Source organism: Salvelinus fontinalis, chromosome 22 (genome assembly GCF_029448725.1).
Source record: "Salvelinus fontinalis isolate EN_2023a chromosome 22, ASM2944872v1, whole genome shotgun sequence".
Lineage (NCBI taxonomy): Eukaryota > Metazoa > Chordata > Actinopteri > Salmoniformes > Salmonidae > Salvelinus > Salvelinus fontinalis.
The window spans coordinates 19,361,828-19,388,676 of NC_074686.1; the positions used below are offsets into that span (position 1 = coordinate 19,361,828).

At 40.1% G+C, this 26,849-nt stretch overlaps 1 protein-coding gene across 1 annotated transcript; it reads left to right on the forward strand.

The window, feature by feature from the left end:
• Positions 1-8,574: 8,574 nt before the first annotated feature.
• Positions 8,575-21,655, forward strand: LOC129819987 (LIX1-like protein). Its single transcript, XM_055876757.1, has 6 exons — positions 8,575-9,101; positions 10,179-10,342; positions 11,822-11,962; positions 12,158-12,253; positions 13,181-13,258; positions 17,209-21,655. The coding sequence occupies exons 1-6, from the start codon at positions 8,780-8,782 to the stop codon at positions 17,461-17,463; spliced, it is 1,056 nt and encodes a 351-aa protein (XP_055732732.1). The 5' UTR covers positions 8,575-8,779; the 3' UTR covers positions 17,464-21,655.
• Positions 21,656-26,849: the final 5,194 nt, after the last annotated feature.

Consider the following 26,849-nt stretch of genomic DNA (forward strand, 5'->3'; position numbering starts at 1 on the left):
TAAAGGCACGATCAGAGATTTTTCTTGATACTCCAATTAATGATATATACCCACCGATTATTGAAGAAAATAACTTGAGATTCTTACAACCGTCTTTCCCCGTCATAACCCAAAATGTAAGGTTGCTTTGCTCAATTGTTTGTAAATAACATTGATGTTAACAAAAAGGTCCAGCTTCAAAATATGTTAAACATGCAGTCTGGGATTTAAAAAAAAATCTTTTAAATATATGATATAGATTTTGGAAGAATATACACTATATATACAAAAGTATGTGGACATCCCTTCAAATGAGTGGTTTGGGATATTTCAGCTACACCGGTTGCTGACATGTTTATAAAATCGAGCACACACCAATCCATTCTCCATAGACAAACATTGGCAGTAGAATGGCCTTACTAAAGAGCTTAGTGACTCTCAACGTGGCACCGTTATAGGATGCCACCTTTCTAAAACAATTCAGTTCATCAAATTTCTGTCCTTCTACAGCTGCCCCTGTCAACAGTAAATGCTATTATTGTGAAGTGGAAATGTCTAGGAGTAACAACTGCTCAGCCGCGAAGTGGTAGGCCACAAGCTCACAGAACCGGATCGCTGAGTGTACCAGTCCCATATTGCCTCTCTTTGGACTAGCCAAATGTATCATCCCCAGAAGAGACTCACATCATGTAACCTCGTTACCTCATTTGATCTGAACAGGATTCTTGCTATGCCAAAGTGTTTGGTCAATGGTCAGCCTTTTTCCTAATCTACTAGGTTATAGATATACAGTGCCTTGCAAAAGTATTCAGACCACTTGGATTTCTGGAAATTTGTGTTACAAAGTGGGATTAAAATGGATTTAATTGTAATTTTTCTGTCAATAATCTACAAACAATACTCTAATGTCAAAGTGGTAGAAGAAAAATTTGAAGATTTTTTAAAGATTAATACAAAACAAATAAATAAATAAAATATAGTCGTTGCATAAGTATTCAGCTCCCTGATACCAGAAATACGTTAGAAACACCTTTGTTGGGGATCATGGCTAGACACCAATTTTCAGCTCTTGCCATAGTTTTTCAAGCAGATTTAAGTCAAAACTGTAACTTGGCCATTCAGGAACATTCACTGTCTTCTTGGTAAGCAACTCCAGTGCAACTTAGGCTTTGTGATGTAGGTTTAGTCCTGCTGAAAGGTGAATTCCTCTCCCAGTGTCTGGTGTAAAGCAGACTGAATCAGGTTTTGCTCTAGGATTCTGCCTTTGCTTAGCCCTATCCAGTTTCTTTTTATCCTGAAAAACTCCCCATTATTTGTCGATGTCAAGCATACCCATACCGTGATGCAGTCACCATCATAATTGAAAAAAATAAAATGTGATTTAAGTATTGACATGGACTCAGAACATCCAATTTCACTGTTTCTATATTAATACTTTTTTTGGGGTGGGGGGTGGGGGTGAAAGCCAGGACAAATAAAACAGAGAAAATATAAATATAAAACAGAATTTGAGAAAATTAATCACAGATTTTATAGGGACCCCCTTAGAGTTGCTAATTAACCATTATTTTACCAAGTACAGTATGTTGCCAGAAAACATAGTGCACTACTTTCTCTTCTACACTAAGGACCTGGGAAAGAGTTGTGGGGAAGAGATGCCCCCTGCAAAAGAGAATGAGCCTATTTGAAAGCTTGAAAAATTAGTAGCTCGCGACATTCTTAATTTTAAAAAAAAGTCTCTCTCATGCTAGAAATGTTTGGAGACCCCTGCTATATACTATAGTTTATTTCAGCAATAAGGCCCTAGGGGGTGTGTTATATTGCCAATATATTTATTCAAATGTGTCCTCTTATGTTTGTGTATTGTATTGAATTGTATTGTATGTTTGAGTGGGCTATGAATCCAGGAAGATTAGCGATGATGGACAAATGGATATATTAGTAAAATAAACTACAAACATTTAATATTGAGTCTGAGGTGATACACAACACATAGTATAAACCCATTCACCAGGTCAATGCAACCCCAGTGCCTCATCATACTTTATAACCGTTACGTTAATCTCATCAGAACATAAGCCACCACTAGGTAATACATCAGGTGAGCAGAGTAGGGCCAATTGATGTAGGCAGCAATGATGAGTATAATGCATTCTGGGAATTTTGTTTGAAAATTATATTTGGTAAAACTTTACTGTAGCCCCCCTTGTGTATGCATTCAAGCATACAACCATTATAACCTCTACATTATAACCGCTAATTACCACTACATTATAACATCCATCATAGGAAGTCATAAACATTTAGAACACTGCCGTAAGACATTTGTCACGGCTGTCTTCCTCGTCTGAAGATGTGTAACAAGGATCGGACCAATACGCAGCGTGGTAGGTGTCCATGTTTTAATATAGAAAACTGAACAATGAACACCAATACAAAAACAATAACCGTGAACAAACCGTAACAGTCCCGTGTGGCACAAACACTGACACTGGAAACAATCACCCACAAAATACCCAAAGAACATGGCTGCCTAAATATGGTTCCCAATCAGAGACAACGATGAACACCTGCCTCTAATTGAGAACCAATCTAGGCAACCATAGACTTACATAAACACCTACAATGAACACAACCCCATTACTCTACAAAAAAACCCTAGACAGTCCAAACACCCTAGACGAGACAAAAACACACAAACCACCCTCGTCACACCCTGACCTAACCAAAATAATAAAGAGAACAAAGATAACTAAGGCCAGGGCGTGACAACATTATAAATGCACTTATAATGGGCATTATAGATGGCAGGCAATTTTGTTGTCATGTGCTCTTATGTCAACACAGGCTACACAATAACAATAACAGTTCTGCTTTAACATGCTACTTAGGAGGCTACAATGCAATTCATAAAGCTTTGTGTCACATATCTCAAGGCACACTATAGTGAATCCCGTCTTTCGGATGGGACGTTAAACGGGTGTCCTGACTCTCTGAGGTCATTAAAGATCCCATGGCACTTATCGTAAGAGTAGGGGTGTTAACCCCGGTGTCCTGGCTAAATTCCCAATCTGGCCCTCAAACCATCATGGTCACCTAATAATCCCCAGTTTACAATTGTCTCATTCATCCCCCTCCTCTCCCCTGTAACTATTCCCCAGGTCGTTGCTGCAAATGAGAACGTGTTCTCAGTCAACTTACCTGGTAAAATAACGGTAAAATAAATAAAATAAATAAATGTCATAATCCCCATAATTCTCCTTTGTTGTTATAGCGAAACATTTCAACTCTATATCTGACATGGTACAGGGGTCTTCTTTCTTTTATGAAGTCAACTGTGTCATGTGTCCTTATTGAGTATACATTGCAGGCTTATGTAAAGTGACACCAGTTTGGTGTGACATAACAGCTTATAAACCACATCACAAGCACAGGTTCAAATTACTTAGAAAAGTCCCTGACTGAGAGGATGTGGCAGGGGGCAGTTGAGTGGGGCTTTGGTTAGCATCTGCTGGCAGCAGCAGATGCTAACATTCGGGGGGATGAACATTCAGGGGGAACAGTCTGTAGCTGCACAGTGCCCTCTACTGATGCATTGCAGGGCTGCCTGACAAAAGCCTGGCCTGAGAGCCATAATTTACGTATTTCTGAGCACCTTCAAGACAAATACCAACTACAGGTCTAGTTCCTTTAGACATAAACGAAAGTAGAGAGGTTTTTTGAGAGGTTGGTCAGGGAAGATTGGTAGGCGTAATACGGGGCTGTTTAGTAATTTAAAAGTTGCGTGTTCGAATCGCATTGGGGACAACTGTAGCATTTTACTTAACCCTTCCCCTAACCATTATACTAAATGTAAAACCATATACTGGAGTGGGCCGAATCCGGAGTGTTTCTTGCCGGTCTTAAACAAATGTACTTTGAAACAAAAGTATACACCTCACACACATAGTTATGGGCTTAACAAAAAGAAGACACATGTACCATGTCAGATATACAGTGAAAAGTATTCAGACCCCTTGACTTTTTTCCACATTTTGTTACGTTACAGCCTTATTCTAAAATGGATTAAAAATATATATATTCATCAATCTACACACAATACCCAATAATTATGAAGCAAAAAAGGGTTTTATTCTAAAATGGATTAACTTATTCTAAATTTGATTAAAAAAAAAAAATCCTCAGCAAACTACACACAATAGCCCATAAAAAAAACAGAAGTACCTTTTTTACATAAGTATTCAGAACCTTTGCTCTGAGACTCGAAATTGAGCTCAGGTGCATCCTGTTTCCATTGAACATCCTTGAGATGTTTCTACAACTTGATCGGAGTCCACCTGTGGTAAAGTCAATTGATTGGACATCATTTGGAAGGCACACACAATCAATCAATCAAGTTTATTTTATATAGCCCTTCGTACATCAGCTAATGTCTCGAAGTACTGTACAGAGACCCAGCCTAAAACCCCAAACAGCTAGTAATGCAGGTGTAGAAGCACGGCAAGAAGCACACCTGTCTATATAAGGTCCTACAGTTGACAGTGCATGTCAAAGCAAAAACCAAGCCATGAGGTCGAAGGAATTGTCCGTAGACAGAATTGTGTCGAGGCACAGATCTGAGGAAGGGTACCAGCATTGAAGATCCCCAAGAGCACAGTGGCCTCCATCAATCTTAAATGGAAGAAGTTTGGAACCACCAAGTCTCTTGCTGGAGCTGGCCGCCCCCGGCCAAACTGAGCAATCGGGTGAGAAGAGCATTGTCAGGGAGGTGACCAAGAACCCGATGAGAGCTCCTCTGTGGAGATGGGAGAACCTTCCAGAAGGACGACCATCTCTGCAACACTCCACCATTATGGCATTTACGGTTGTGGCCAGACGGAAGCCACTCCTCAGTAAAAGGCACATGACAGCCCGCTTAGGGTTTGCCAAAATGCACCCGAAGCATCCAACAAGTGCTCAGCATATGTGAGAACTCCTTCAAGACTGTTGGAAAAGCATTCTTCATGAAGCTGGTTGAGAGAATGCCAAGAGTGTGCAAAGCTGTCATCAAGGCGAATGGTGGCTACTTTGAAGAATCTCAAATATAAATTATATTTTGTTTTTTTGTTAAACACTTTTATGGTTGCTACAAGATTCCATGTGCGTTATTTCATAGTTTTGATGTCTTCACTATTACTCTACAATGTAGAAAATGAGTAGGTGTGTCCAGACTTTTGACTGGTACTGTATATTTATACTCCGGACTCTGACATTGCTTGTCCTAATATTTGTATATTTCTGAATTCCATTATTTTACTATAGATTTGTGTGTATTTTTGTTAATTGTTAGATATTACTGAACTATTGGAGCTAGGAAAACAAGCATTTTCCCGGCAATAACATCTCCTAAATAGAGTCTAAATAGAGCCTGGTTCCTCTCTAAGTTTCTTCCTAGGTTCCTGCCTTTCTATTGTGCTGCTACATCTGCATTGCTTGCTGTTTGGGGTTTTAGGCTGGGTTTCTGTATAAGCACTTTTTAACATCTGCTGATGTAAAAAGGTCTTTATAAATACATTTGATATGATTTTGATTTGTGTATGTGACCAATAAACTTTTCTTTGATTTGAGGTACATCATCCAATTCGTATGATACTGTATGACAGCTATTCCATTCATAATGTAACCTAACATAACGTGCACTGATTGTATCCCTTTTGCCATCAGAACAGCCTCAAATCGTTGGGGCATGGACTCTACAAGGGGTTAAACCCTTTCCACAGGGATGCTGGCCCATGTTGACTCCAATGCTTTCCACAGTTGTGTCAAGTTGGATCATTCTTGATACATATGGGAAACTGTTAAGCATGAACAACTTGACACACTCAACCCAGTATGCCTGGCACCTACTACCATACCCAGGTCACATATTTACGTACAGAATAATACAAATTGCCCTGAGACCACGTTGCTGACAGAGAACTTGAAAAACTTGTTCACCTCTCTCACTTCTAACTCACTTCTACTCACTTCTGTTCTCGATTGGTTGTGGGACAGCATATGGGGCAGGTAAGAGTCATTGTAATGTGGATAGGTGGGTAGTATCTCGTGACAGATAATTAAATAATTAAAACACAGAGGAAAGATTATGGGTTCTGGCAGGGCCGGATCAACCTATTGGGCTATAGACCAGGCCTTTTTAAATCAGTATGTTCTCCAAGCACTAATATTTGAACTGCTTAGAAGCAAATGCTTGTTCACTCCGGCTTTAATTTATAGTTTGGTAGCCTACAAATAGAACTGAAAAATGTGAATGTCCTTTAAGAAAATGTAAGCTTAGATCTTTGGTCTAGTTAGATGTATAATTGGTATAACTGGTTAAGATCTAAAATCGAGTTGGTCTATCGTCTAGTTAGTAGTAGGTCTGTTTAGCGCTGGTCAAGAGCTTTAATTTAGGGAGTGGTTAGTTGGTGTACTGTAAATCTAAATCTACAGTAGGAAGTTAGATGTTGTGTTGGTCTAGGGCAGGGTTCCCAACCAAGGATGGTTTTATTTGGCACCCCAACTTCTGAGCCCCCCCCCCACTCCGTACTGTAAAAACGCAAGGAAATCAGCTCCAAGTAATTTTATTGTTAGCAAGTATTCCCACGCATAATAGAGAGACACGTGGTCATATACAAATGCAAGCAAGGTTTGAAATGATTATGTTTTAGTCAAATATTATATCTGTTTGGGCTTCTTGCAGTCAGTTTGCAGTCTAAATGTTCTTTGTAATTATGCTCCTGTTTTTAGTTGGTTAAAACTTCTTCGGGATCGGTGTCCCTTCCGCAGGACGGTTGAGCTAACGTAGGCTAATGTGATTAGCATGAGGTTGTAAGTAACAAGAAACCTTGCCAGGACACAGACATATCTGATATTGTCAGAAAGCTTCAATTCTTGTTTATCTAACTGCACTGTCCAATTTACAGTAGCTATTACAGTGAAATAATACCATGCTATTGTTTGAGGAGAGTGCACAATTTTGAACATGAAAAGTTATTAATAAATAAATTAGGCACATTTAGGCAGTCTTGATAGAAAGTTTTGAACAGGAATACAATGGTTCATTGGATCAGTCTAAAAACTTTGCGCATACACTGCTGCCATCTAGTTGCCAAAATCTAAATTGCACCTGGGACGGAATAACATACTACGACCTTTCTCTTGCATTTCAAAGATGATGGTACAAAAAGAAATCAGAAGAAGGCTTGTTTTTTCTTTGTATTATCTTTTACCAGATCTATTGTGTTATATTTTCCTACATTCCTTTCACAATTCCACAAACTTCAAAGTCTTTCCTTTCAAATGGTACCAAGAATATGCATATCCTTGCTTCAAGGTCCTGAGCTACAGGCAGTTAGATTTGGGTATGTCATTTTAGGGGAAAATTGAAAAAAAGGGTGTAATACTTAAGAGGTTTTTGAAATTATTGTAAAAAATAAAATCTGAGAGGTAGATCTCGGCTTGCATTTTGACTCAGAAAGTGATCTTGACTCAGAAAAGGTTGGGGACCACTGTTCTAGAGTTTTCCCTGTTAACATTATCAACCATGTTTCCCTTTTTTTTGTGGCAATTGTGATCTAATCTACGCAATATTAGCCACTTTCAATGCAACATACTGAAACAAAATTAAGTACGCAAGATATTTTGTTGTAGGCAGAATGCATTGGAGTAGGATTCTATTCCAATAACACCCATGACTCAGCCCATACTCTACACAGACCGGTGTGGCATGAACAATCAGAGCTGCAGTAGGCATATATGCAAATAGACCATTGCCATATATGGATCTGTGCCATTTACTATGAACTGGACTGTGTTTACAGCATGAGCGTTCATGAGTAGATGCACTTGTTTTGTAATCAAAGTGGGAGCTGCATGTAGCCATGTGTGCACATTTTGCTCATATCCTTTGCTAGTTAGTGAGTTATTAGCCCAGTTATAGATCATTTGTAGTCAGCAGTAGGGGAGTGATTGCTTCCTACAAGAGCACTACTTGGCCACAGGTAAAACTGTAACTTAAAGTGGGTACAGCCTCAGTGTTCACAGTAAACGCATGCTGGAAGTTTTCACAACGTTTAAGTTTGCGATCAGCAGACCTGAAATTCAGTCAGTGCCAAAACAAATTAGAGGGAACATTGCCCCCAACCATCCGCTCAATAAAAAAATTGTCCCACAGCTTGATCTGGACTGTGTTATATTTAGATGCCCAGTTGGTCTAGATAGTGAAGATGACTAGTTAGGAAGATGGATGGATGGATCGAGATTGATGGATGGATGGGTGGGTGTGTGGGTGGTTGGGGGGTGGATGGATGGATGGTTGGATAGATAGTGTGTGTTGCTTTTATGGTTAAAGAATAGTATGATTTAAAGGTATCTACCACCGTGCTGTCACGGTCATTTACCAAAACCTTTTTTTAAACGTTTTGAATAATTATTTCTGTAGCTACTATTTTTCCAATGTATAACAATTTAAATCACATTAGCCACAGAATTCCTTTACAGTTTTGGTTACAGTAAATGGCCCATTCACAGCTCCCCATTTTCACGTCTCTGATTTCTCCGCCCCTACTCCAAGATTGACAGCCAAGCAGCCTAATCCTCACAAAGACTAAAGGGATTGGCAGGATACATTTTTCTCCGTGAGGAAAACAGTGCTTTTATTTATCACTGTCTTTTTTTGTTTCGTTGTTTTCATTTTCTATTACAACATCAGCGGGGAAACCAGTATTTTCATCACGAAATTTCTCTATTACCCCATACTGTTGACGTTTACGCTTCAACAATGGAATCTATCCGCCCTCAGCGACTTCAACCAGGGATAGGATTTGGAGCTGGGTCGACTGGGACCCTACGGTCTTCTCTCCGGCCCGGGGTTACAATGCCAACCGCACCTCTACTGCCTCCCCCGGCTTCTTTATGTGCTTCCTCTGGGCCGCCTCCGCCGCTTCAACTGCACAGTCTTCACGGCACTATTGGGAGTGCGGGGCTCGGAACAGGGATGGCTGGATTCGGTCTATGTAATCCAGGGAACCCGGCGGTCTTGAAGGAGGCGGTGGAGGCTGTTGTTCGGAGTTTTGCGAAGCATACGCAGGGCTATGGCAGAGGTAACCTGGAAAAAATTAGTCGCAGAATGTATGTCCTCCGACTTTCCCTGGTCGTTATTCAAATGCAACTGGTCGTGGTTAAAATGTAACCCACTGTAACTGTGATTAAGATAAGAAATGGGATTAAAATAGCCTAGTAGTGCATGTGCAACATGCAGATTGTGTCACCAAAACTGACCATTCAGTTTATAACAGTAGGCTACATGAACATACCGAGTTTATTATAGAATATATTTTTGTCATGTCTAGCCTAATGACTTCAGGATACAGTTGACTTCAGGATACAGTTGACTACAGGATACAGTTGTGTGCTCAATTTACATAGCATTTGGGCACTCCATCCGACATTTGACACTTCAAGTCACCCACAATGCTTTAAACTAGACCTAGCCAACATGTCATACTATCATCTAAAAACTCAATCAATTAAATGTGAGTAGATAGACCTGTTCAATTTTCATTTACAGAAGTAGTATGATGTTACAAACTCTTCATTAATTTTTAGTTTATGTGGACTATTATAACTGTGTTGAAAGTCAACACAATTTGTGCAGCTTCATTCAGTTCAGTGTCTGTCAGTGGGTGGTTCCTTGTTGTTTACTTATAAAATAAACAGGATGTTTTTGGCTATATCCATATATGTACAAAAGTAGTGTTACTGCTCACTCGTGTGTAATAACCCACTGTGCCACTTTTATCCTTTCTTAAATCCAAACCTGCATACCAAATGAGAACACCAGACCATATTTAAAGGTAAAATCAGCAATTAGAACTTGAGATATTGAGATGAGTGAGATGCAAGACTTCGCTCTCACAGTCACACACAGTATACGCATATGCATGGGTTCACGTCAGGCTGTTACAGCGTGGTAGCCACAGGACCAAAACAGAGGAGAAGTTGAGCCTCGCACTTCAACGGTCTTCGTTGTTGCGGAAATTAACCCACTATGCCGTTTACTTTCTGCATCTGTCATATCGCTGAGTCAGCCTTTAAGACACCATGCAGAGGAACGTTAAACTATAATTTTATGTCTCCTCCAGTGAACGTTAACCTGTGTCATTTTATGTCTCCTCCAGTGAATGTGGTGGAAGCCTTGCAAGAGTTCTGGCAGATGAAGCAGTCAAGAGGGGCAGACCTCAGGAATGGGGCGCTGGTGGTGTACGAGATGGTCCCATCAAACAACCCACCCTATGTTTGCTACGTCAGTCTTCCAGGGGGAAGCTGCTTTGGGAGTTTCCAGGTGAGCTAACCTATGGCCGTAGGTGTTCTCAATATAGTTGTTGGCACTAAAACGTTGGTTTGCGCCTGAGGTGGAAGGCCCCCTGTATAGTATCACTGAGTTAGAGAAAGTGCTTGAATATTGTCTTCATTTTTACCACTACAGTACAATATAATGGTTTGACATTGTGTTGGTGTAGCTGCATGAATTAGCCTAACTTCCTTATATGGCCATGAAATTAGTGATTTATCCGACCATACAACTCTACTCATGCACAAAAGCTCCCACCCAAATCAATTCTGCCAATCTGACCTCATCTCCTTTAGTACATTGCCCCGGATTTTCAGATCAAATGTCAATCACTGGGAGCCTCTTCTGGACTGTCATGAGTAATGTCAAGTGAGCGCCAGAGAAAAATTTGGCCTGGGTCATGTTTATTGGGGCACACTGTAGCAAAACGTTGTGCAATTGAAAACAATGTTTATGTCGTGTCTTTGTTTGCAAACTTCTAACTGTGCAACCATATTCTGCTGGAAGCATATGACACTTGCAGACACTTTTATCCAAAGGGACTTACTGTACAGTGAGTGCATACATTTTTTGTATGTGATTCCTCTGAATCACGAAAATGTGTGTTTCTTATTAGAGAAGTCCATGTAGTCCCTCCAAGTTTCAGTCCGTTTTCTTCCGTTTGGTGCCTTATGAACATGACCCGGATGTTGCCGGGACTTACGACTCACACTCTTGATAAATCTGGCCTAAGTAACTAATCAAGTTAAAAGGCACCGTTGCATGTTTTACATAGTTTATAACTTGAGCAGAACAGTTGAAGTGTGTGTATATGTGTGTGTATATACAGTACCAGTCAAAAGTTTGGACACACCTACTCATTCAAAGGTTTTTCTTTATTTTGACTATTTTCTACATTGTAGAATAATAGTAAAGACATCAACACTATGAACTAACAGAATATTCCATGGGAGAATGACATGTTTTGCCATTTCTTCCTCTCTTCGAATTGCCTGGCTGCAATGCATACTGGGATGGGAAACTCATCTGGTGGGTGGCTCATCTGGTTGTTATTAGAGCCAAACATTGAGCTTAGAAGGACCTGTGAAACTCCTCCCTACATTCTCCCCCTCATCCTATTTGCACAGAGCCTCCCTTGCCCCTATCCTTCCTGACTCTCTTTCTTTCTTTAAGATAATAGCAATGAAGTGGAAGCATCGATATTACTTAAATGTAATTATACAATTTAAATAAGAAAAGATTAACATACATTTCAAATGCATAATCTTTCAACAACAAAAAATGTCCTTATTAAAATGCACTTCTAAATGACTTCCAGAAGATCCATACAATAACTTGACCTAACCATCTTCCAGATATGATATTGCATGTATCCATGTCTCACAGGGTCATAACGTTTTGTGCTATAGGCTACATATATTTTTTGGGGGACCATTCAGAAAAGTACTAAATATGCTTTACTTTCGGCAGTTTTGTCCAACCAAGGCTGAGGCAAGACGTAGTGCTGCCAAAATCGCTCTGATGAACTCGGTTTTCAACGAGCATCCTTCCCGCCGCATCACAGATGACTTCATTGAGAAGAGTGTATGTGAGGCGCTGGCCTCCTTTAATGTGAGTGTCATTGAATCTGTTTTTCAGATAAAATGACTGACATGAACAGTAGCAGTGAGCACTGGTATTTAATATAGTCATTACTTTAGCTCTTATTAATTAAAAGGTCACGTCCTTATGAAGGTAAGATTTTAATCTGATTGGGCTCTTAAGGAGAAAAAGACTGGATGATTGGACTCTACTTGTCTTTTACAGGGAAACCGAGAAGAGGCAGACAACCCCAGCACAGGTATCGGGGCGTTTCGCTTCATGCTGGAGTCCAACAAAGGAAAGTCAATGCTGGAGTTTCAGGTAAATAGCGGATGGAGGAACGCAAAGTTGGATTACTTGTAATGATACAGTGGACGTTACTGCAATGATACTTAACATAATTAATAGGTTGGACTGTATATGAGGCTAGTTTAGGAATGTTGCTGCCACTAACTATGGGTAATTACACAAAGCAGACAGATAACTATATTCTCATTTAGCTTTGTATTTCCAGTTCATAAAGAAAACTACCAGTTATTTCTGAGTTTTTATCAAAGTCGTCTGGCTTAATCACCTCTGCTTCATGACCTACTAATCTGGTTTCCCAGGTTGAATGAAAAAACTATACAGTAGAACTTGATAAATGCAATGGTATAAGACTCATGACCACATGAACTAAAGCAGAGCATGCCAGTTTCAGGAGCAAATAAAACAATGTACAGCCATTGAACTGGGACTTGAGAACTGCAGCTCACAATAACAGAGTTTGGACTCCAAAGTGCACTTATCAGGAATCAACTGTAGATTTCAAGGACTAGAGTATTAGACCCACTACATGAATGTGAGGACCATCATGCGTGAAGAAGAGAATAGTAGCAGAAACCATGTATTCTCTGTGGTTCTAGGAGTTGCGTATGAGAGCTTGTGGGTCTGGCAAACAAATCTGGACTGTATTGCTGGCTTCCACTCTTTCATTGTTTGTCATCCATATCCACTGATCTAATGCATGGATTGGTTTTTGCTAAACCACAGCTCATGATTTAGGGTTCTACACATGCAAACAAATGAATGCTAGCTATAGACCTTTCCCCCTGTTAGCTTCCCCTAAAAACATCAACAAATCTTGTGACTTTGACATTAAAAACTTGCTTTCTTGCGATGACAATCAAACTTGAAATTGTGCTCTCCATCAGCACAGACACACACAAAAATGCTTCTTGTCGATGCTGAACTGTGTTTTTCTTTCAGGAATTGATGACAGTCTTTCAGCTGCTGCACTGGAATGGAAGCCTTAAGGCCATGAGAGAGAGACAATGCTCCCGTCAGGTAAGATCTCATTTGGATAAGAGTACTGATTAAAGGTCCAATGCAGTTGTTTTTATCTCAATATCAAATCATTTCTGGATAACAATTAAGTACCTTACTGTGATTGTTTCTTTTTGACCATTTTAATTTATAGCAAAAATAGCTTCTTAGCAAAGGGTAATTTCTCAATCAAGAATTTAGCTAGGAGTGTCTGGGAGTGGTCTGAGTGGGGAGGGGGAAACTGAAAATTAGGTTTAGAACACTCTTATTTGTCTATTAACTATTGTACCGCATGGTGATGTCACCATGGAAGGCCACAATTCCCTCCCACCAAAACAGGCTGAAATGTCATGCAGTCTTTTCAAACAGCTCTTACACTTAAAGGGCATTATCATCATTGTCACAATTTTACAGTATTCCTCATAGTGTGGAAATATACACTGTGGCCCATTTATTAGGTACACCACCCCGTTCACGAAAATGTTTCGCTCCTACAGACAGTGAGTCACGTGGCCTTGGCTTGCTATATAAAGCAGGCAGACAGTTTTTGAGCATAGTATGATCATCGGTGCCAGGCGCGAAAGTTCCAGTATCTCAGAAACGTCCTGCCTCTTGGGCTTTTCACGCATGACAGTGTCTAGGGTTAACCAAAAAATATCCAATCAGCGGCAGTCCTGTGGGCGAAAACAGCTCATTGATGAGAGTTCTAAGAGAATGGCAAGAATCGTACAAACAGGCAAATAACGGCGCAGTACAAAGGTGGTCATCTCGGAACGCATCTCAGACCCCCCTTTGACTCTAAAACGGCCTGAATTCTTCAGAGCATGGAAACGTTGCTCAATTGGTATTAAGAGACCTAACATGTGCCAGGAAAACATTCCCCACACCATTACACCACCGCCACCAGCCTATACTGTTGACACCAGGCAGGAAGGGGCCATAGACTGCTTACGCCAAATCCTGACTCTGCCATTCACATTTACGCAACAGGAAATGAGATTTATTGGACCAAGCTATGTTTTTCCACTCCTCAGTGTCTTTTTGTCTTTAGCTGATAGGAGTGGAACATGGTGTGGTTGTCTGCTGCAATAGACCATCCGTGACAAGGACCGACGAGTTGTGCGTTCTGAGATGCCGTTCTGCACACCACTGTTCTAAGGTGCCGGTATTTTCCTGTTTGTGGCCCGCCTGTTACCTTGCACTATTCTTGCCATTCTCCTTCAACCTCTGATCAACGAGCTGTCGCTAACTGGATGCTTTTGTTTGTCGCAAAATTCTCGGTAAAACCTAGACACTGTCGTGCGTGAAAAGCACAGGAGGCTGGACGTTTCAGAGATACTGTCTGCCTGCTGTATATAGCACGCCACAGCCACATGACTCACTCTCTGTAGAAGCTAACAATTTTCGTGAATGGGGTGGTGTACCTAGTAAACTCGCCACTGACTGTACATCATCAGTCACAGGCTTCATTAAGAAATGTGTTGATCAGGATGTACCCACAATAACAATCCGGACATACCCCAACCAAAAACCCTGGATGAACAAAGATATCCGTTAAGTGCTAACAGCCCGTACTGCAGCATTCAATGTCCGCAGAATGAACCACGATGACTTGGTGATGCGCAACGTGTACAAGGCAAGCAGGTACGAGCTCCGCAAATCCATTAGGGACGATAAAAGACAGTAGAGATGCAAACTTGAATTTATGTTTGACAACTCAGTCTGTAGTCCTTGCCACATGAATCTATCACAGACTACAAAGGAATATCCAGCTGTAGTGCCCATCGAAGCCTCCATCCCAGACGAGCTTAACACATTCTATGCTCACTTCGAGGCAGACAATACTGAGCCATCCAGGAAGACTCTCGCTGCTCCGGACGACCATGTGCTTTCGCTCTCCAAGGCTGACGTGAGGAAAACTCTTGAGTGAATACTCACAAATCCGCCGGCCCAGATAGCATCCCTGGCCGCATCCTCAGAGTGTGTGCTGACCAGTTGCCGGGCATCTTCTCAGACATCTTTAACGTGACTCTGTCCCAGGCTGTAGTCCACCACCACCATCCCAGTGCCCAAGGAGACCACCACCGTCCCAGTGCCCAAGATAAACAAGGTGACATGACAATCGCCACGTACCGCTGACCTCGGTCATCATGAAGTGCTTCAAGAATCTGGTCATGGCCCACAAGGCACACTGGACCCACTCCAGTTTGCCTATCGCTCCAACAGATCCATTGCTATTCACATGGCCGTAACACATCTGGACAAGAGGAACACCTACTGTATGTGAGAATGTTGCTCATCGACTACATTTCAGCATTCAACACTATTGTTCCCTCCAAGTTCAACACCAAGCTCAGACCCCTGGATCTGGACACATCCTCTGCAGCTGGATCCTGGACTTCCTGACGGGCAGGCCACAGGCTGTGAGGATTGGCAACAACATCTCCTCCACACTGACTCTTAACACAGTGGCCCCCCAGGACTGTATCATCCGTCCTCTGCTGTACTTCTGTTCACCTACGACTGCAAGGCTTTGTACGTAACCAACTCCATCATCAAGTTTGCAGACGACACAACGGTTGTAGGCCTGTAACCAACAATGACGAGTCAGCCTAAAGGGAGAAGGTAAGTAAACTGCCATTGTGGTGACACACACCTGGTGTAAAAGATAGAAAACATAACTCAATCATAACTTAAATCCTCTGAGTTTCAGCAACAGAATAACTGATCAAACTAAACATTTATTGGAGAGCAAAAACAGTAATTTGACTGACAGTTTCCATTAAATCCCACTGCAGTTTTGGAGAAGAAATCATAGCACTTATCCTTACACACTGCCAGTGATAGTGTTTAATCATAACTCAAATGGTACAGCCAACACTGTATCTCAGTTCAACATACAAAAAGTACAGAATGGGGGTGAAACTCACTAAAGATAATGAGTAACATTGTCTGATTTAAACTCTGGCTTGAGTTAGGATGGAATGTCATGCTGAAGGATCTCTCTAAACCACATTGTGTGGGCTGAATAAATACCTATGGAGGTATTCCGTTCCAGGCAGAGTCGGGTGACCTTAACGTTTATGTGCAGTCCTCATTATCTCATGCATCTTACTGTACATACAGAAACAACTTTGAAGGTGTCAACTACAGTATGAGTCTTGATCAGTTTGGCAAAAGTTTGCGTTTTTCTTTCTGATCTCAAAAATAAAAATATTCACAGAACTTTAACTTTTTATTTATTTAACCTTTATTTGACTAGGCAAGTCAGTTAAGAACAAATTCTTATTTGCAGATAATAATGAATAGTCCCTCACCCTTCATGTTTGCTAATATAAAAATGGCAGCTTTATGACATCGTTATTGCAGAATGGGGGTCAATTCAGGCAACTTCCAATGTATTAATTAACCTAAATAATCAAATTTGTGCCTCAACCCTGGCTTTTGCCAATCTACTCCATTCAGATCTGAAGTCTAAGAGGAGGAAGAGCAGCCAGCAACTCCATGATTTGGATAGATATGACTCAGTTGTATTGTGTTTTTCTAGGGTTACAGAGTGCTCTCGCCTTGTGTGTCCCTTGACTGATTAGGTATTCTCTTTGGTCTGGTCTTATGCCTTTCATCTCAGTGTTTAAGGAGAGGAGCTGAGCCACTGGAGTAATTAGCGCTTCCAGATGTCTCACATTCCTCATGTGAATTGATGTTATTGCTGGCCATGCAGCTTGCTTATTGTGCACAAAATTTGTGGTTCCAGGTCATTTCATGTCCAGGCATTTCTGGATCATTTAACATCATCTGGAACACAATCAAACCTGCACTGCTAGGAAACCAGTACTGTTGAAAAATATAATGATTTAATGGAGCACTTCCACTTCCTACCCAGCTAGCCTGAATTTCTAATGATCATGGCAGTGGTGTGAATAAGGTCCATTTCGGCCTAACAAATGTTTGATTTTGCTTTCCCCTAACAGGAAGTGCTGGCTCACTACTCCCATCGGGCGCTGGATGATGACATGCGTACCCAAATGGCTGCTGATTGGGTGAACCGGGAGCAAGGCTTGGCTGGCACCATCGCCCAGGAGGTGGCGGCAACAGATCGAGAACTCGAGGAGGCCAGGCTGTCCGGCCAGGAGCTGCGCTTCCACAAGGAAAAGAAGGACATCCTAATGCTGGCTGTTGGCCAACTGGGTGCAGCCAACAATGCCACCCTGCCTTCAACCTGCTAGGTATACGCTGGATTACAACCCCATAACTTGATTCACTTCTATCTTCCCACATTGACTTCCCCCTCGTGATTCTCAAAAGTCTCCATAGGTGAGGGAAACGTTCTAGTAACTCTGCATAGCTTCCACTATATGGCTTTTACCTATTCAGTCCGATCAGATCTGCCCGTTCAGAGTCAAGGGCAGATGGAAGGAAGTTGGTTGTCAGTTTGGAATCTGGCCTTAGAGATGGAATGAGTAACAGTGGCCAATACCATTGATTGGATAGAGGCTAGCAAGGCAGCCATTTAGGAGCTTTGAATTATAAACAGTTAGTGTTTTTCCAGCCAGTGCAAACACACCTGATTTAGCTAATGAAAGTCTTGACAATAAGTTGATTAGTTGAATCAGATATGTTAGCACTGGTTTAGAACAAAGTCTTGCACATGCTATGGGTCTTCGGGACCACGACTGAAAAATTCTGTTACATTAAAGTTTAAGTAATTGAGGTCATTTTGTGCTGCCATATTGTTGGGTTTGTGAAATTCACATGGAATAATGAACTGTTACCATTCCTCTCATTCCCTTTCTATACTTGTAGATAACTCAACCACATGGGTGGAATTGGGGTGGCAGCGTAGCCTAGTGGTTAGAGCGTTGGACTAGTAACCGGAAGGTTGCAAGTTTAAATCCCCGAACTGACAAGGTACAAATCTGTCGTTCTGCCCCTGAACAGGCAGTTAACCCACTGTTCCTAGGCCGTCATTGAAAATAAGAATTTGTTCTTAACTGACTTGCCTAGTTAAATAAAGGTAAAAAAAAAAAAAAAAAAAAAAATGGGTGGAATTAAAGCCCAGGACCTGCCTTTGCTAATGATTGTACAGGACATAATCTCAAGGATATTGTCACAGAAAGATCTTACACACCAAAATAGACCAATGTCTGTCGCTTAAATCTATCTCACTAGATTTTCTGCATGAAGGACTTTGAAAGTTATTTGAACATTACATCATTTAAGCACATACAGTTGAAGTCGGAAGTTTACATACACCTTAGCCAATTACATTTAAATTCCGTTTTTCACAATTCCTGACATTTAATCAGATTAGAAATTCCTTATTTTAGGTCAGTTAGGATCACCACTTTATTTTAAGAATGTGAAATGTCAGAATAATAGTAGAGAGAATGATTTATTTCAGCTTTTATTCATTTATTCACATTCCCAGTGGGTCAGAAGTTTACATACACTCAAGTAGTATTTGGGAGCATTGCCTTTAAATTGTTTAAATTGGGTCAAACGTGTCGGGTAGCCTTCCACAAGATACCCACAATAAATTGTGTGAATTTTGGCCCGTTCCTCCTGACACAGCTGGTGTAACTGAGTCAGGTTTGTAGGCCTCCTTGCTCGCACACGCTTTTTCAGTTCTGCCCACAAATGTTCTGTAGGATTGAGGTCAGGGCTTTGTGATCACCACTCCAATACCTTGACTTTGTTGTCCTTAAGCCATTTTGCCACAACTTTGGAAGTATGCGTGGGATCATTGTCGATTCAGAAGACCCATTTGCGATCAAGCTTTAACTTCCTGGCTGATGTCTTGAGATGTTGTTGCATTATATCCACATAATTGTCCATCCTCATGATGCCATCTATTTTGTGAAGTGCACCAGTCCCTCCTGCAGCAAAGCACCCCCACAACATGATGCTACCACCCCCGTGCTTCACAGTTGGGATGGTGTTCTTCGGCTTGCAATTATCCCCCGTTTTCCTCCAAACATAATGATGGTCATTATGCCAAAACAGTCCTATTTTTGTTTCATCAGACCAGAGGACATTTCTCAAAAAAGTATGATCTTTGTCCCCATGTGCAGTTGCAAAGCATAGTCTGGCTTTTTTAATGGCAGTTTTGGAGCAGTGGCTTCTTCCTTGCTGAGCGGCTTTTCAGGTTATGTCGATATAGGACTCGTTTTACTGTGGATATAGATAATTTTGTACCAGTTTCCTCCAGCATCTTCACAAGGTCATTTGCTGTTGTTCTGGGATTGATTTGCACTTTTCTCACCAAAGTACGTTCATTTCTAGGAGACAGAAGGCGTCTCCTTCCTGAGTGGTATGATGGCTGCGTGGTCCCCTGGTGTTTATACTTGCGTTCTATTGTTTGTAAAGATGAACGTGGTACTTTCTGGCATTTGTAAATTGCTCCCAAGGATGAAGCAGACTTGTGGAGGTCTCCAATTTTTTTTCTGAGGTCTTGGCTGATTTCTTTTGATTTCCCAATGATGTCAAGCAAAAAGGCACTGAGTTTGAAGGTATGCCTTGAAATACATCCACAGGTACACTCAAATGTCAATTAGCCTATCAGAAGCTTCTAAACCCTTTTACAAGCTGTTTAAAGGCACAGTCAATTTAGTGTATGTAAACTTCTGACCAACTGGAGTTGTGATACAGTGAATTATATGTGACATCGTCTGTCTGTAAAGAATTGTTGGGAAAATGACTTGTGTCATGCACAAAGTAGATGTCCTAACCGACTTGCCAAAACTATAGTTTGTTAACAAGAAATTTGTGGAGTGGTTGAAAAACGAGTTTTAATGACTCCAAACTTTGTGTATGTAAACTTCCGACTTCAACTGTGTATATATATATATATATATATGTGTGTGTGTATATGTATGTGTGTATGCATATGTATGTGTGTGTGTATGAATAGCTATCACATTACAGATCTTATATACAGATGTTGGATCTTAATTTGATCACTCTTTTGTTGCTAAGAGTTTTCCTGCACTGCAGGAAATGCAGATGAGCTTCGTGATTTACATAAATTCAAACTAACACACGGTTATATTAATAGCATTGCACTTTTCATACTTTTGGCCAGATAATAGCCTAACCACTGATCAAGAATATTATGGACAAAATGTTAAAATCTTGTTGCTGCAGGATTGTTTTGCTGTGAAAATACAGGTCAAATTAAGATCCTATATCTGTAGAGTATCTTAAGTGATAGCCAGCCTTATTTGCAAAGAAAGAACCGCTTCACTGATTCAAACTGATTTGCCTTGCTTTGCTTGTTAGAATGGATCATTCACAAGAATGTCAGTTATCCAAGAGTGTTGGAAAAACTGGCCTTAATGCAGCTTAATGACTAATCGTTCAGCGTTATCATTAATTTTAAACTCTATTATTTGGCTAACACTTAAAGTAATTTAGACGATACTGATAGGCGGATTGACCAGTGCATTGGCGTTAACAACTCTGTAATGTGAAAATTGTGTGCAAAACAAAAACATAGCATACACAGTGCACAAACGTAGTGTTTGTAGGAATATATGGATTACACTTTCCCCCTAACTACAAGTTACTCTCAAGGTAAAAAAAAATCTAATATTGAGGCATTTTGGCAGCAATACGCTACCATAGATAAATAAAAAGGACAAAAAAATAATTGTACATTTTAAATAAATGTATGGTGAGTTACCCATGGTTTTTATGGCAATTGTCTGGCTACCATTAACATATACATTGTCAAAAAAAACGTTGTACTTCAGGAATTAAGTTGTTTAATGTTTGGTTCCCACTTTTATATAAAGTATAACTAAAACTACCAATCTTACCTGGTTGTAATTACATTAGCAGGTACATTGTTCACATTGTTGTAAGAGTACTGTTATCTGTTTTAACCCAATCAATTTCAGTTTGTTGCAACATTTTTACACATGTAATTTGTATCCAGATTGATACAATGTGTACCTACACTGAACCTGTCTGTGTAATTACAATGTAATTACATATTTTTTGGTGTCATTTAGCAGACACTCTAATCCAGAGTGATTTTCACTAGTGAGTGCATACATTTTCCGACTTTTTTTCATACTGGTCCCCTGTGGGAAACGAACCCACAACCCTGGCGTTGCAAGCGCCATGCTCTACCAACTGAGTTATTAAGCGACACTTAATATAACGTGGGACTAACGTTTGAGTGTAATTCCTTTTAACACAGACGGCAATCTTTTTGTTATTACCCTGCCTTCTAGTTATCAAGATGTGCATGATTCATAAATCCATCATAACAAAATGTTATCTATATAAACTTTGTTTGTTTTATACTGTTCTTATGTATTTTATATGACCCGTTTTAAATTGTTACTTTTTTACTCAGTGTAGGTTTGTATTTCGATTTATATACATAAAATGCAATAAAGCAGTCAAAAACAACTCTCACTGCTTCCAATGCCTTCCATTATGAATGAATGAAAATGTAGTTTGCTGGAGCACACTTCCTCATGACAAAGTCAGTTCTGCTAAAGAAAATCAGCAAAAAAAACAGAATCTCAGATTAGGTCTGTTTTTCCACGAAAACAGACTCCGAAGTGCCTTTCTCCTGTCCTACGTCAAGTCCCAGAAGAGGGGTCGTTGAAGTCCACAGACATAGTAGGAGGGCTATTACTGCAGATCCGTATTTCAGGCACTGTGCCTCCTAACTGACAGATAGAGTTGCACATACTGTAGGACAGGGGTAGACCGAGGCCCTCGATGTCCTTGAAAGCCTGGTTAATGATGCGGCCCCTGCACTGGTCACAGTAGAAGTGTCCGCAGACCAGCCGAGTCTCGTAGGAGATGCAGCTCTGGCAGTACGGTGGGTCGGGGCTCAGGGAAAGACTACAGGTCTGAGGGCTGCTCTCCTTCCTGGCAACATGTACCAATGTCGCCTCCGCAGGCAAGCTGTTTCAGGAGGATGAAGGAAACAAATGTCCATTACATCCAAAAAAGTGTACAGCGGAGACAAAATAAATAAAAATGCCATTAATTTCAGTCTTATAGTATACATTATACACTCACCTACATATTTATTTTGACAGTGAAGCTTAAACTTTTAATTTGGCTCTATACTCCAGCATTTTGGAAGTGAGATCAAATGTTTTATATGATGCGACAGTACAAAATGTCACCTTTAATTCCAAGATATTTTCATACTTATCTATTTTCTCGTTTTAGAAATGAAAGCACTTTATGTATGCAGCCCCCCCCCCCCCCCCCCCCCCCATCTGAAGGTGTCACAAGTACTAGGATACATTTACTGTATTAAGTAGTCAAAAGTTTTGGAATTAGCCCTATATTCCAGGCACGCAATGACTACATCAAGCTTGTGACTGCAAACTTGTTGGATGCATTTTTAGTTTGTTTTAGTTGTGTTTTGGATTATGTTGTTCCCAATAGAAATTAATGGTAAATAATGTATTGTGTCACTGTTTTTGTAAATAAGAATAGAATATGTTTCTAAACACTGCAATATTAATGTGGATGCTACCGTGATTACGGATAATCATGAATTAATTATAAATAATGATGAGTGAGAAAGTAACAAGAAAAATGATCATACCTCCAAGACATGCTAACCTCTCACCCTTACCTATAACAGGGGAGGTAAAACAGATATGTATGAAAATACCCCAAAATAAAAGGTGACATTCTGTACTGTCGCCTCATATGAAACATTGGATCTCAGATTCAAAATGCTGGAGTATAGAGCCAAAGTAAAAGTTTAGCTTCACTGTCCAGTGTAGGCTATACTGTAGCTCCTAAACTGAACATGTAAATGGTCTATTCTTAGGCCCATGGAAAAATTTGACAACTCTAGTTCAACAAAGTGTCTGAGTGAATTGTAAAAAGAACATGGTCAGGTCACCTCCATTCTAAAGCACTACATTTGAACCCAGGGTTCTTACATTCAGTTAGTTTTGGTTGTGTATCACCAGCTATAACTCAATGCATGTTTAAGGATTTTAGTCAGTTAAAGTTATGGTAACCTAAAAGAAAGTTAACCATTAGAATATAGAGGAGTATACATTCCCTGTACTTTTTACTACAACTCTCTTGTCTGAGCATTATACAGTTGAAGTCGGAAGTTTACATACATTTAGGTTGGAGTTAAAACTCGTTTTTCAACCACTCCACAAATTTCTTGTTAACAAACTATAGTTTTGGCAAGTTGGTTAGGACATCTACTTTGTGCATGACACAAGTTATTTTTCCAACAATAGTTTACAGATAGATTATCTCACTCATAATTCACTGTATCACAATTCCAGTTGGTCAGAAGTTTACATACACTAAGTTGACTGTGCCTTTAAACAGCTTGTAAAATTCCAGAAAATTATTTCAAGGGTTTAGAAGCTTCTGATAGGCTAATTGACATTTGAGTCAATTGGAGATGTACCTGTGGATGTATTTCAAGGCCTACCTTCAAACTCAGTGCCTCTTTGCTTGACATCATGGGAAAATCAAAAGATATCAGCCAAGACCTAAGAAAACAAATTGTAGACCTCCAGAAGTCTGGTTCATTCTTGGGAGCAATTTCCAAACGCCTGAAGGTACCATGTTCATCTGTACAAACAATAGTACGCAAGTATAAACACCAAGGGACCACGCAGCCGTCATACCACTCAGAAAGGAGACGTGTTCTGTCTCCTGGAGATGAACGTACTTTGGTGCGAAAAGTGCAAATCAATCCCAAAACAACAGCAAGGCCCTTGTGAACATGCTGGAGGAAACAGACACAAAAGTATCTATATCCACAGTAAAACGAGTCCTATATCGACATAACCTGAAAGGCCGCTCAGCAAGGAAGAAGCCACTGCTCCAAAACTGCCATTAAAATAGCCAGACTACGCTTTGCAGCTGCTCATGGGGACAAAGATCGTACTTTTTGGAGAAATGTCCTCTGGTCTGATGAAACAAAAATAGAACAGTTTGGCCATAATGACCATCATTATGTTTGGAGGAAAAAGGGGGAGGCTTGCAAGCCGAAGAACACCATCCCAACCGTGAAGCACGGGGGTGGCAGCATCATGTTGTGGGGGTGCTTTTCTGCAGGAGGGACTGGTGCACTTCACAAAATAGATGGTTTGTCATGAGGAGGACAATTATGTGGATATATTGAAGAAACATCTCAAGACATCAGTCAGGAAGTTAAAGTTTGGTTGCAAATGGGTCTTCCAAATGGACAATGACCCCAAGCATACTTCCAAGGTTGTGTCAAAATGGCTTAAGGACAACAAAATCAAGGTATTGGAGTGGCCATTACAAAGCCCTGACCTCAATTCTGTAGATAATTTGTGGGCAGAACTGAAAAAGCGTGTGCGAGCAAGGAGGCCTACAAACCTGACTCAGTTACACCAGCTCTGTCAGGAGGAACGGGCCAAAATTCACCCAACTTATTGTTCGAAGCTTGTGGAAGGCTACCCGAAACGTTTGACCCAAGTTAAACATATTAAAGCCAATGCTACCAAATACTAATTGATTGTATGTAAACTTCTGATCCACTGGGAATGTGATGAAAGAAATAAAAGCTGAAATAAATCATTCTCTCTACTATTATTCTGACATTTCACATTCTTAAAATAAAGTGGTGATTTTATCTGACCTAAGACAGGGAATTTTTACTCGGATTAAATGTCAGGAATTGTGAAAAACTGAGTTTAAATGTATTTGGCTAAGTTGTATGTAAACTTCCGACTTCAACTGTATATTTCGCAAAGTGGCAACCACTCACCCTTGAGCAGTTGTTTTTGCCCAAAGTAGAGGCAAATTGATGTCCAGTGTGTTAACAGTCACTGCTAGACAGCTATTGAACAACAGTTACACGGAAGTGCATAGCCTGAACCCAGGAAAGTCAGACATAATAAGAGATACAATTATAATACATTTTGTCAAATAGGCAGAGACAAAAAGTATAGACCTATAAAAAATGTTCCAATGTAGTTCACTTTTTTTATCCAGACCATTTGGTATTTATTGAATATTATGTTAAAGCCAAGATTTGCATATACATGTGACCCCTCTCAAATGCATACACTGTGCTATAGATTCAAGAACATCCTCATCCACATGACAGTTGTAAGGTTCTGTGTTTATTTTTTTAGTCAACCTTGTGTTCTGAACGTAGCCCTGTTTATTTGTGTTCTTCAACGTAGCCTTGTCTTTCATTTTTGTTCATTGATTTCACCTGTGTTAGTTACTCACCTGGTCTCATCAGCTCCTTATTTAGTTCAGTTCATTCTGTTTGTGCCTTTGTGGGGTATTGTTCATTTTGACTCTACTAATCCTTTTCCCAATTTGTTTGTGAGAACCACTTATAGCCTTCAGTTCTAGTTTTGATTCACCTGCCTGTTTACCTACCTGTGTCTGACCATTTTCTGCCTGTGACCTCGAGTCTTGCCTTCAGTGAAGGTGAAATAAACACCTGTGAGTGAATCTACACTTTTTTTCTCAATGAGTGTTCATTACAACAGTTTTAACCCTTTTATCTGTTTATCTATTATTATTTGTCAACAATATAGTAATATAATAAAACCTTATTTGGAATTATGATATGATAGGGTAAAACAGTTGTGAGTTCAATAATTTGTCAATAATAAATATATCTAATCCTAGATTCTTAGACTGTACATACAGGGCCTTCAGAAAATATTCACACCCCTTGACTTTTTACACATTTTGTTGTTTTACAGCCTGAAATTAAAATTTATTAAATTGAGATTGTGTGTCACTGTTCTACACACAATATCTCATAATGTCAAAGTGGAATTATGTTTTTAGAAATGTTTATAAATTAATAAAAAACTAAAAGCTGGAATGTCTTGAGTCAATAAGTATTCAACCCCTTTATTATAGCAAGCCTAAATAACTTAATGAGTAAAAATTTGCTTAACATGTCAGATAAGTTGCATGGACTAACTCTGTGTGCAATAATGGTGTTTAACATGATTTTTGAATTAACTGTTAAATGGCTAAGAAAACTGAGGATGGATCAACAACATTGTAGTTACTCCACAATACTTACCTAAGAAGGAAGCCTGTACAGAATGCAAATATTCCAAAACATGCATCCTGTTTGCAATAATGCACTTAAGTAATACTGCAAAAAAGTGTCAAAGAAATTAAATGAACTTTTTGTCCTGAATACAAAGCATTATGTTTGGGGCAAATCCAACACAAAACATCACTGAGTACCAGTCTAAAATATTTGTTTAAGCATGGTTGTGGCTGCATCATGTTATGGGTATGCTTGCAATTGGTAAGGCCTAGGGAGTTTTTTATGATAAAAAGAAAAGTAATGGAGCTAAGCATAGGCAAAATCCTAAAGGAAAACCTGGTTCAGTCTGCTTTCCAACAGACACTGGGAGCAAATCCACCTTTCAGCAGAACAGTAACCTAAAACTTAATGAAACCGATGTGAAATGGCTAGCTAGTTATCGGTGGTGCGCGCTAATAGCGTTTCAATCGGTTACGTCACTCGCTTTGAGACCTTGAAGTAGTGGTTCCCCTTGCTCTGCAAGGGCCGCGGCCTTTGTGGAGTGATGGGTAACGATGCTTCGTGGGTGTCAGTTGTTGATGTGTGCAGAGGGTC

What these genes read in the sequence shown, in the direction of transcription:
- LOC129819987 (XM_055876757.1), top strand. Translation starts at nt 8,780, where the DNA reads ATGGAATCTATCCGCCCTCAGCGACTTCAACCAGGGATAGGATTTGGA. An exon ending in TACGCAGGGCTATGGCAGAG is followed by an intron (nt 9,102 to 10,178) that starts GTAACCTGGAAA and finishes TGTCTCCTCCAG; the next exon opens with TGAATGTGGTGGAAGCCTTG. An exon ending in AGTCAATGCTGGAGTTTCAG is followed by an intron (nt 12,254 to 13,180) that starts GTAAATAGCGGA and finishes TTTTTCTTTCAG; the next exon opens with GAATTGATGACAGTCTTTCA.